Source organism: Dendropsophus ebraccatus, chromosome 12 (assembly GCF_027789765.1).
Source record: "Dendropsophus ebraccatus isolate aDenEbr1 chromosome 12, aDenEbr1.pat, whole genome shotgun sequence".
Lineage (NCBI taxonomy): Eukaryota > Metazoa > Chordata > Amphibia > Anura > Hylidae > Dendropsophus > Dendropsophus ebraccatus.
Genome location: NC_091465.1, coordinates 84462382 through 84475434, shown reverse-complemented (window position 1 = coordinate 84475434; position 13053 = coordinate 84462382). Strand labels below are relative to the sequence as shown.

General features: G+C 49.6%; 1 protein-coding gene across 3 annotated transcripts in view; it reads right to left on the bottom strand.

Moving 5' to 3' along the window:
- The window catches only part of SCN1B (sodium voltage-gated channel beta subunit 1), a 40226-nt gene extending 28148 nt beyond the window's left edge, over positions 1-12078 (bottom strand). Inside the window, exons 1-2 of one of the 3 annotated variants that reach the window (XM_069947142.1) lie at positions 11901-12078; positions 1831-2232 (exon numbers count right to left, since the gene is read on the bottom strand). In XM_069947142.1, coding sequence (XP_069803243.1) covers positions 1831-1873 — 43 coding nt within the window. In that variant the 5' untranslated portion in view covers positions 1874-2232; positions 11901-12078. Of the gene's footprint in view, positions 1-1830; positions 2301-2331; positions 2392-11900 lie in introns of those variants that run through there. The other 2 variants (XM_069947144.1, XM_069947143.1) reach the window with 2 other exon arrangements.
- Between the last annotated feature and the right edge of the window lie 975 nt (positions 12079-13053).

Here is a 13053-nt window from a genome sequence, read left to right as displayed (position 1 = left end):
ATATATCCCACCCTATTCTCCTATATACCCCCCTATTCTCCTATACACCCCTATTCTCCTATATACCCACCCTATTCTCCTATACACCCCCTATTCTCCTATATACCCCACCCTATTCTCCTATACACCCCCTATTCTCCTATACACCCCCTATTCTCCTATATACCCCCCTATTCTCCTATATACCCCACCCTATTCCCCTATATACCCACCCTATTCTCCTATATACCCCCCTATTCTCCTATACACCCACCCTATTCTCCTATACACCCCCCTATTCTCCTATATACACCCCCCTATTCTCCTATACACCCACCCTATTCTCCTATACACCCCTATTCTCCTATATACACCCCTATTCTCCTATATACCCACCCTATTCTCCTATATACCCCACCCTATTCTCCTATATACCCCACCCTATTCTCCTATACACCCCTATTCTCCTATATACCCCCCTATTCTCCTATATACCCACCCTATTCTCCTATACACCCCTATTCTCCTATATACACCCCTATTCTCCTATATACCCACCCTATTCTCCTATATACCCCCCTATTCTCCTATACACCCAACCCTATTCTCCTATATACCCCCCTATTCTCCTATACACCCACCCTATTCTCCTATACACCCCTATTCTCCTATATACCCTCCTATTCTCCTATACTTCCCCCTATTCTCCTATATACCCCCTATTCTCCTATACACCCCCCTATTCTCCTATACACCTCCCTATTCTCCTATATACCCCCCTATTCTCCTATACACCCACCCTATTCTCCTATATACCCCCCTATTCTCCTATATACCCTCCTATTCTCCTATACACCCCCCTATTTCCCTATACACCCCACCCTATTCTCCTATACACCCCCTATTCCCCTATATACCCACCCTTTTCTCCTATACACCCCCCTATTCTCCTATATACCCCCCTATTCTCCTATACACCCCCATCCTCCTATATACCCCTATTCTCCTATATACCCCCCTATTCTCCTATACACCCCCATCCTCCTATATACCCCTATTCTCCTATATACCCCCCTATTCTCCTATACACCCCCATCCTCCTATATACCCCTATTCTCCTATATACCCACCCTATTCTCCTATACACCCCCTATTCCCCTATATACCCACTTTATTCTCCTATACACCCCCCTTTTCTCCTATACCCACCCTATTCTCCTATATACCCCTATTCTCCTATACACCCCTATTCTCCTATATACCCCCCTATTCTCCTATACCCACCCTATTCTCCTATATACCCCTATTCCCCTATATACCCCCCTATTCTCCTATATACCCCCCTATTCTCCTATACACCCCCCTATTCTCCTATATACCACCCTATTCTCCTATACACCCCCTATTCCCCTATATACCCCCCTATTCTCCTATACACCCCCTATTCTCCTATACACCCCCTATTCTCCTATATACCACCCTATTCTCCTATACACCCCATCCTCCTATATACCCCACCCTATTCTCCTATACACCCCCCATTCTCCTATATACCCACCCTATTCTCCTATATACCCCCCTATTCCCCTATATACCCACCCTATCCTCCTATACACCCCCTATTCGGCTATATACCCACCCTATTCCCCTATATACCAACCCTATTCTCCTATACACCCACCGTATGCATCATTTAGAATCAATGTTACATTTAAGGACTTAAAGGGGAACTCCACTTGCATAGATCTTCTATATCGACATAGCAATGGTGAGCTTTTCACCATGTTGAACCTCTGGCATGGTGGAGTTCCCCTTTAAATAGTGTTTACCAAAGTAGAAGTAGTCACTCACCTGCCGTAAGGCAGATCAGCAGCATCTTCACCCAGTAGTCCATGGTTTATCCTGGATGTTGCGAAGCCCCCAGAAGTCTTCTGCTCCCCAGTCTTAGGACGTTGTGGTCTCTTGTTCTCGGCTTCTCCGCTGTCTTGTTACATTTCCAGCCTCCGTGCCTCCTCCTCCTCCTCCCGTCTTCTCTCGGTCTTGTTACTCTTCGCCCTCTCCCCCCGTCTTCGCTGTCAGCCTTCCCGGCTGGAGTCTTGGTCTTCTAGAAGATGATACTTGATCCCCCCCCAAGCTGATCATTCCAAGGGGGCTAATTTTAGCTGAAGATGGAGGCCGCCCTCCCACCCCGGCCTGACCACCACCATGCACCTCCTGGAGTCCGGGACGGATTTCTTCAAGACGGATGAATATCTGGAGAAGAGGAGAGAAAAGAGCTATGAATTTCTCAGCCGTGTGACGGAGGTGACGGTGCTGCGGGATCCCGAACAGCTGCCCGAGTCCTCGTGTTACCGGGACGGCGTCTAATGTTCCACATTCATATCTGAGGAACCGGCTGCGGAAGTGACCTTGTGTCTGGAGGAGCCGCTAAGATGGGACATTCAGCTGAGGATAGAGAAGAAGTCACCAGAGGAGTCAGAGCGGATCCCCACTGATCAGAGAGGGACAGCACCTCCAATAATAGAGCATTCACTCATATCCCTTTAACTGATGACATCATCACCCCAGCACAGTGATGTCACTTCAGCAAACTACACATTACCAATATTGTAAAAGCCCAAATTACGCCATCTGCACCCGGTCACTGAACACCTGTAAACACCCTCTAAATGCCGGCTTGTGGGTGGTGCCTGGAAATGTCTTGGCAAAACCGGGGAAGTGTGACTGACTCATGCATCTCCTGGCATCTGAGGGTGAGAGGGGCAAATGCCAGCAGTATGACACAGGACGCAGGGGGTATTTCTTGGAGGATAATTTTGTGGCCCTGCCGCCCTGTGTCCTCAATTCTCCTTTCTGCCGCCCCACCTGGGCCTGCCGCCCTGTGCCCAGGATTCTCCTCTCTGACGCTCCCATCTGCCCCAGCCACCCCTGTGCCCAGGCTTCTCCTCTCTGCCACCACGCCTGAACCTGCTGCTCTGTGCCTTCAATTCTCCTTTCTGCCGCCCACCTGGCCCTGCCACCCTGTGCCCAGGATTCTCCTCTCTGCTGCCCTGTGCCGCGGATTCTCCTCTCTGCCGCCCCACCTGGCCATGCCGCCCTGTGCCAAGGATTCTCCTCTCTGCCGCCCCGCCTGGTCCTGCCGCCCTGTGCCCAGGATTCTCCTCTCTGACGCCCCGCCTGGTCCTGCCGCCCTGTGCCGCGGATTCTCCTCTCTGACGCCCCACCTGGTCCTGCCGCCCTGTGCCGCGGATTCTCCTCTCTGCCGCCCCACCTGGCCCTGCCGCCCTGTGTCCTCAATTCCTTTCTGCCGCCCCACCTGGGCCTGCCGCCCTGTGTCCTCAATTCTCCTTTCTGCCGCCCTGTGCCCAGGATTCTCCTCTCTGACGCTCCCATCTGCCCCAGCCACCCCTGTGCCCAGGCTTCTCCTCTCTGCCACCACGCCTGAACCTGCTGCTCTGTGCCTTCAATTCTCCTTTCTGCCGCCCACCTGGCCCTGCCACCCTGTGCCCAGGATTCTCCTCTCTGCTGCCCTGTGCCGCGGATTCTCCTCTCTGCCGCCCCACCTGGCCATGCCGCCCTGTGCCAAGGATTCTCCTCTCTGCCGCCCCGCCTGGTCCTGCCGCCCTGTGCCCAGGATTCTCCTCTCTGACGCCCCGCCTGGTCCTGCCGCCCTGTGCCGCGGATTCTCCTCTCTGACGCCCCACCTGGTCCTGCCGCCCTGTGCCGCGGATTCTCCTCTCTGCCGCCCCACCTGGCCCTGCCGCCCTGTGTCCTCAATTCCTTTCTGCCGCCCCACCTGGGCCTGCCGCCCTGTGTCCTCAATTCTCCTTTCTGCCGCCCTGTGCCCAGGATTCTCCTCTCTGACGCTCCCATCTGCCCCAGCCACCCCTGTGCCCAGGCTTCTCCTCTCTGCCACCACGCCTGAACCTGCTGCTCTGTGCCTTCAATTCTCCTTTCTGCCGCCCACCTGGCCCTGCCACCCTGTGCCCAGGATTCTCCTCTCTGCTGCCCTGTGCCCAGGATTCTCCCCTCTGCCGCCCCACCTGGTCCTGCCGCCCTGTGCCGCGGATTCTCCTCTCTGCCGCCCCGCCTGGTCCTGCCGCCCTGTGCCCAGGATTCTCCTCTCTGACGCCCCGCCTGGTCCTGCCGCCCTGTGCCGCGGATTCTCCTCTATGCCGCCCCGCCTGGTCCTGCCGCCCTGTGCCGCGGATTCTCCTCTATGCCGCCCCACCTGGTCCTGCCGCCCTGTGCCGCGGATTCTCCTCTCTGCCGCCCCACCTGGTCCTGCCGCCCTGTGCCGTGGATTCTCCCCTCTGCCTCCCCACCTGGTCCTGCTGCCCCGTGCCCAGGATTTTCCCATTCCTTTACCCTCCCTTTCTCAGAGTGTTGCCCGCCAGGTTTGCTCTGTTTCCTATATACAATGGCAGTACACGCAGGGATCCCCCGCCGCCGCTGCCTCCTCACCGCTGTTTGCAGATTTTCCCCTTTTTGTCAATATCTGGATTCTGCCCCAGACGCCGCTCTTGTTTAACTGGTTCTCTGTCTGGGTACCGTATCGGGCATTTAAAGGGAACTTTACCCTACAGCAACATTGGGCCATGTTCACATGAATGGAAAGGCCAGTGTGACTAACTGCATCTTTTGCATCTGACAACCCATCTGTTTTACATCCGACAACCCATAGGCTGAAATGTAACATGGCGCTGGACCTATGGGGCATCCGGCATAGTTACCCCTCCTGTTCTGTGGTCTGGCACCTGCACACCGGACTCATGAGGTGTCCTATAAATGATGGAGGAGCAAATGGTTCAAGGATGGTTCCCCGGCTGCAGTGCCACTCTGGTGGTGATCTGAACCCTGACTATATAGAAGCATGGCATTGTGGGTACAGCTAACTTCTTCCCCCTCACTATAATATACATATATGTATACAACTCAATCCATTCTACTAGTGATGAGCTGTGATCTCTTCACTTTCCCTACAGCGCCCCCACAGGTGAGATGAAGCATTACACAGTTATAAGCTACACTCTGCCCCAGCTGCTAGATGGCCCTCTGAAATGATGGGCCCCCCATCTTATAACCCAGGGTTCTGCACATAGCGCCTCCATCCCCCCAGGGGCCCAGATGTAAGTGCACCCCCTGCATAGCTATAGCCCTATGGAGATCCCCTATATTTACTGGATTAACCCTCTCCCTCCCGCTGCTTGCTTTGATCTGGCTCTTCTCTCTCCGGCTCTTCTCTCCCTGAGGACACTTCATGTAATTATGACACCATCCTTAATCATCTTCTCTATAATGAAGCCAATAGTAATTAATGGCGGGCTTCTCCTTCACTGTTCCCTGACGTTTCTCTTCTCCGTCTGGGATCAGCATTCAGGTCTATTACACTGCAGCCACTTACTGTCTCCTACTCCAGTCACAACCAAAGCTGCTGTGGAAACTCTGCAGATCGCCCCTTGAAAAAAGCTTCTCCACACTCAGCTTTCCTCTATCATCTCAGCTCCAACAATGCACTGCTCTCTCCAGAGCTGAACTCATAATGCTGCTGCTGCTACTACTACTACAGCTTTACTCACTGATCCATTTACCAATCTTGTATCTTACTGATCCATACCTCCATTCTATATCTTACTCACTTATCCATACCTTCATCCCGTATCTTACTCACTGATCATTTTATCCATCTTGTATCTTACTGATCCATACCTCCATCCTATATCTTACTCACTGATCCATTTACCCAGCTTGTATGTTACTTCCTGATCAATTCCTCCATCCTGTATCTTACTCACTGATCCATTTATCCATCCCGTATTCTACTCACTGATCTACTCACTTCCATCCTTGTCTTAAAGGGCCCTTTACATGGACTGATTATCGGCCAGGATTGTTGCTAGAAACATTTCTGTGGCCGATAGTCAACCGGTGTAAAAGTGACAGCGATCAGCCGAGGACGGGTAAACCGCCCTATTTACTGCTGATCGGGAATTTAGAACATGCTTTAAAATTGTCGACCGCTCATCTTCTCATGTAAACAGGGTTCATGCAGCTGGTAACAGAAAACTGACAGCACAGATATATATACTGTGGTCTGGGATATGTATATATATTGGGGTCTGGGATATGTATACACTGGGGTCTGGGATATGTATATATATTGGGGTCTGGGATATGTATATACTGGGGTCTGGGATATGTGTATAATGGGGTCTGGGATATGTATATTTATTGTGGTCTGGGAAAAGTATATATATTGTGGTCTGGGATATGTATATACTGGGGTCTGGAATATGTATATATATTGGGGTCTGGGATATGTATATATATTGTGGTCTGGGATATGTATATACTGGGGTCTGGGATATGTATATACTGGGGTCTGGGATATGTATATATTGGGGTCTGGGATATGTATATATATTGGGGTCTGGGATATGTATATACTGGGGTCTGGGATATGTGTATACTGGGGTCTGGGATATGTATATTTATTGTGGTCTGGGAAAAGTATATATATTGTGGTCTGGGATATGTATATACTGGGGTCTGGGATATGTATATACTGGGGTCTGGGATATGTGTATACTGGGGTCTGGGATATGTATATTTATTGTGGTCTGGGAAAAGTATATATATTGTGGTCTGGGATATGTATATACTGGGGTCTGGGATATGTATATATATTGGGGTCTGGGATATGTATATACTGGGGTCTGGGATATGTGTATACTGGGGTCTGGGATATGTATATTTATTGTGGTCTGGGAAAAGTATATATATTGTGGTCTGGGATATGTATATACTGGGGTCTGGGATATGTATATATATATATATATATATATATATATATATATTGGGGTCTGGGATATGTATATATATATATATTGGGGTCTGGGATATGGATATACTGGGGTCTGGGATATGTGTATACTGGGGTCTGGGATATGTATATATATTGTGGTCTGGGATAAGTATATATATTGGGTTCTGGGATATGTATATACTGGGGTCTGGGATATGTGTATACTGGGGTCTGGGATATGTATATACTGAGGTCTGGGATATGTATATATTGGGGTCTGGGATATGTATATATATTGGGGTCTGGGATATGTATATACTGGGGTCTGGGATATGTGTATACTGGGGTCTGGGATAAGTATATATATTGGGGTCTGGGATATGTATATACTGGGGTCTGGGATATGTGTATATTGGGGTCTGGGATATGTATATATATTGGGGTCTGGGATATGTATATACTGGGGTCTGGGATATGTATACATCTGTGCTGTCAGTTTCCAGATCACACATCAGTGTATACTTACCGTCCATGCTGCTTGTGATCTGGCATCTGGTCCTCCGGCCGCTGTTGTATGTTCAGGCCCGCCTCCTCCAGAATGATTGACATATGGAGGAGGTAAGGGCCGAAAATAGACGCGGAGGCCGGAACACAGGAGACCTGGATGCCTGGGGCTGACAAATCGAGTAGTATAAATCCTGTATCCTGCAACACCTCCATCCTGTATCTTACTCACTGATCCATACCACCCAGGTATCATGTATATACTTATAGTGTGGTGTCCCACTAGGGGTGTTGCAGTTATGTACACCCTTCGCAAAAGTCTGTATTTATTGTATTCCTATTGTGATGAAAGTAGTACTAAAGTTCACCACTAGATGTCGCTATACTATGTTTACGTATATGGGAGCTGCACAGCTAAAGGATTGCAAAGGGTTATTGTTTTTGTGTTTTGTTTTTTGAGTTCTGCTTTCTTCTTTCCTATCATCTCCCCCCTTTCTTCTTCTGTTGCACTCTTTCACCCACTCACAGGGCACCATACATGCTGGGGAGGAAGTGAGTCACGCAGGAGACAGGAAGAGTAAGTCAGTCTTAGTCAGTACCCCGCATGGAAAAGACACAAGACCAACTTCTTCACTAGTTACACTCCAAACCACTATGTCCTGTTAAACTCCTCTTAGGAGAGGACAAGCCAGAGACAACCTCAACTCACGCCGTGGACTAGGAGAGTCACAAGGCCGGACAGTATCCGCAATAGAGCCACAGAGCTAGGAACTGATCAGGACAGAGCAAGGAACTCTGTCTCGCAGCGCAGGTGTCAGCAGGGAACCTTCAGCATTCCGCTCATCCCAGGTAACAAGGTCTGGGGCCTGTGTCACCCATTAGGAAGGTTCAGCCGAGTCTAGTGGGCATAAGGTGGTGTGAAGACTGAAGTCAAAGGTCAATACACGGGCACAGGTGTTCTTCTTATTATTTTGATTATTCTTATTCTTCTAAGTATTCTACCTCATCCCAGACCCCCAGGTATCATGTATATACTTATAGTACTGTGTATTACCCCAGACCCTCCCAGGTATCATGTATATACTTATAGTACTGTGTATTACCCCAGACCCTCCCAGGTATCATGTATATACTTATAGTACTGTGTATTACCCCAGACCCTCCCAAGTATCATGTATATACTTATAGTACTGTGTATTACCCCAGACCCCCCCATGTATCATGTATATACTTATAGTACTGTGTATTACCCCAGACCCCCCCAGGTATCATGTATATACTTATAGTACTGTGTATTATAGCAGACCCCCCAGGTATCATGTATATACTTATAGTACTATGTATTACCCCAGACCCCCCCATGTATCATGTATATACTTATAGTACTGTGTATTACCCCAGACCCCCCCAGGTATCATGTATATACTTATAGTACTGTGTATTACCCCAGACCCTCCCAAGTATCATGTATATACTTATAGTACTGTGTATTACCCCAGACCCCCCCAGGTATCATGTATATACTTATAGTACTGTGTATTACCCCAGACCCTCCCAGGTATCATGTATATACTTATAGTACTGTGTATTACCCCAGACCCTCCCCCATGTATCATGTATATACTTATAGTACTGTGTATTACCCCAGACCCCCCCAGGTATCATGTATATACTTATAGTACTGTGTATTACCCCAGACCCCCCCAGGTATCATGTATATACTTATAGTACTGTGTAATACCCCAGACCCCCCCAGGTATCATGTATATACTTATAGTACTGTGTATTACCCCAGACCCTCCCAGGTATCATGTATATACTTATAGTACTGTGTATTACCCCAGACCCCCCCATGTATCATGTATATACTTATAGTACTGTGTATTACCCCAGACCCCCCCATGTATCATGTATATACTTATAGTACTGTGTATTACCCCAGACCCTCCCCCATGTATCATGTATATACTTATAGTACTGTGTATTACCCCAGACCCCCCCATGTATCATGTATATACTTATAGTACTGTGTATTACCCCAGACCCCCCCATGTATCATGTATATACTTATAGTACTGTGTATTACCCCAGACCCTACCAGGTATCATGTATATACTTATAGTACTGTGTATTACCCCAGACCCCCCCCCCCCCATGTATCATGTATATACTTATAGTACTGTGTATTACCCCAGACCCCCCAGGTATCATGTATATACTTATAGTACTGTGTATTACACCAGACCCCCCCCCCCCAGGTATCATGTATACACTTATAGTACTGTGTATTACCTCAGACCCCCCCAGGTATCATGTATATACTTATAGTACTGTGTATTACCCCAGACCCTCCCAAGTATCATGTATATACTTATAGTACTGTGTATTACCCCAGCCCCCCCCCCCCAGGTATCATGTATATACTTATAGTACTGTGTATTACACCAGACCCCCCCCCAGGTATCATGTATACACTTATAGTACTGTGTATTATACCAGACCCCCCCCCCCCCCCCAGGTATCATGTACATACTTACAGTACTGTATATTACACCCAACCCCAGGTATCATGTACATACTTACAGTACTGTATATTACACCCAACCCCAGGTATCATGTATATACTTATAGTACTGTGTATTATACCAGACCCCCCCCCCCCCCCAGGTATCATGTACATACTTACAGTACTGTATATTACACCCAACCCCAGGTATCATGTATATACTTATAGTACTGTGTATTATACCAGAGCCCCCCCCAGGTATCATGTACATACTTATAGTACTGTGTATTACACCAGACCCCCCCCCCCCCCCCAGGTATCATGTATATACTTATAGTACTGTGTATTACCTCAGACCCCCCCAGGTATCATGTATATACTTATAGTACTGTGTATTACCCCAGACCCTCCCAAGTATCATGTATATACTTATAGTACTGTGTATTACACCAGACCCCCCCCCCCCCCAGGTATCATGTACATACTTACAGTACTGTATATTACACCCAACCCCAGGTATCATGTATATACTTATAGTACTGTGTATTACACCAGACCCCCCCCCAGGTATCATGTATATACTTATAGTACTGTGTATTACACCAGACCCCCCCCCCAGGTATCATGTATACACTTATAGTACTGTGTATTACACCAGACCCCCCCCCCAGGTATCATGTATACACTTATAGTACTGTGTATTACACCAGACCCCCCCCCCAGGTATCATGTACATACTGACAGTACTGTATATTACACCCAACCCCCCAGGTATCATGTATACACTTATAGTACTGTGTATTACACCAGACCCCCCCCCCCAGGTATCATGTATACACTTATAGTACTGTGTATTACACCAGACCCCCCCCCCCCAGGTGTCATGTACATACTTACAGTACTGTATATTACACCCAACCCCAGGGCTCAGCGATGACTGCCATATCTGCACCAGGGGCCGGTGTTAGACCTGGGCTGTGCGGGGCCCATGTTGATCCAGGTGACCCTCTATGCCAGTGCCCTGTATATAGTACATCACACTGACATCTATGTGCACTCCTTAGTGCCCCCTATATGCTGTATGTAGTATGGCCCCCTCTATGACCATCACTGCACAGCCATACACCTTGTATAACCAGCCTCCATGGAGGGACACCCATCCGGCTCTGCTACACCGGGCCTGAGTTTACATTGTTTTCCTACACACCGAGCCTGGACGTCAGTAGACACCGAGCGCAAAGCCAATCTCATAATTGTGCTGTGTCATGTCTGTATCGATAGCTGCAGGAACAGCAGAGCGCCCTGAGGGCATTACAGACATAGTGCCGCTTCACGACACAACAACAGCCTTAAAGGGACATTACCTTTAAAGCCTTTTGCCGCACAATGTATGACAATCTATTGCTCTCTGTTATCAGCCATCTCAGGTTGGGACGAGTGCTCAGACATTCCCTTCATCTTATTACGCTCCAGCCCTACTATAATCTCCCTTCCTATAGGGTTAGTGGCCCTTTAAAAGCCACATAATTCAAGGTAACACATCTGCTATGGTGACATGACCCTCATGGTGCGACCAAAGGCGACTTCCAAGGACTAACCAACAGGAAGTCACCTGTGCATCAGCAAATTGCTTCCCTCTGTTTGCTGGGGTGTAAAAATATCCCTAAACTTTCCCATCTATTTGGGGATATGAGCGCCCCCCTATGTCTGTCCTAGGCGGTGCGTGTCCATGTGACGATACAATGTATGGCAGTATATACAGTATATAGCGGTATATAGCACTACTTCCCTATAGTGGTGCTGTATCTCATGCTATATGACCCTGTGTACCCTGCACTATGGCGGGGGCGACAGGGAGACCCCCATACACCTCAGGTCACTGGTGGCACTGCAGTCACCCATAGCTGCACCGATGCCACCTGCCCACATGGACCAATGCAGCTTCCAGCCTCCCCATCCCTGACCTTGTCTGCCAGCCCTGGCTGACCTGTGACCTCCCTGCTCCGCAGCCTCCATCCTCGCCCATTGTCCCTCATCCTCCTCATGCAGCATCCCTATGCAGAGCCCCCCACCCCCAGCACCATGCACACAGCAGGGGAGACTTGCCTGCTGCTTGGCCTCTGTAGATCGCTGATCCGCTGCTGTTTGCTGATCTCAGGTGCAGACGCCTTGCAGAGAGGGACCCAAGCCAGGTAACCGTCTCCCAGTCAGGGATTTCCTACAATGGCTGGGATGTTGTCCAAGCAACGCAATGCGGAGTAATTCCTGCTGTTTCCCTGGGAGACAACCGTCCTGGATGTGTCTCCCTCCCTGTGTGTATCCCCCCTAGCTGTCCTGTGCGCTGCCTCCCATCCCCCCCATCCGCCTGGCTCTCCCACCCTGTCCTGTCCTCTCCCTCCCCCTGTCACTTTCTTCTCTGCTGCTTTATCTCTGTCATATCTCCCATTCTCTGCTGCTGCCTCCTCCTCCTCCTCCTCCTCCTCCCTCTCCAGCTTCACTCTCACTGCTGCAATGATGAGAGAGAGAGGAGCTGCTGACACTGGAGGGAGAGGCTGCAGAGCTGAGATCCTAAGGAGAGAGGAGCTGCAGACACTGGAGGGAGAGGCTGCAGAGCTGAGATCCTAAGGAGAGAGGAGCTGCAGACACTGGAGGGAGAGGCTGCAGAGCTGAGATCCTAAGGAGAGAGGGGCTGCAGACACTGGAGGGAGAGGCTGCAGAGCTGAGATCCTAAGGAGAGAGGGGCTGCAGACACTGGAGGGACAGGCTGCAGAGCTGAGATCCTAAGGAGAGAGGAGCTGCAGATACTGGAGGGACAGGCTGCAGAGCTGAGATCCTAAGGAGAGAGGAGCTGCAGATACTGGAGGGACAGGCTGCAGAGCTGAGATCCTAAGGAGAGAGAAGCTGCAGACACTGGAGGGACAGGCTGCAGAGCTGAGATCCTAAGGAGAGAGGAGCTGCAGACACTGGAGGGACAGGCTGCAGAGCTGAGATCCTAAGGAGAGAGAAGCTGCAGACACTGGAGGGAGAGGCTGCAGAGCTGAGATCCTAAGGAGAGAGGGGCTGCAGACACTGGAGGGAGAGGCTGCAGAGCTGAGATCCTAAGGAGAGAGGGGCTGCAGACACTGGAGGGACAGGCTGCAGAGCTGAGATCCTAAGGAGAGAGGGGCTGCAGACACTGGAGGGACAGGCTGCAGAACTGAGATCCTAAGGAGAGAGGGGCTGCAGACACTGGAGGGACAGGCTGCAGAGCTGAGATCCT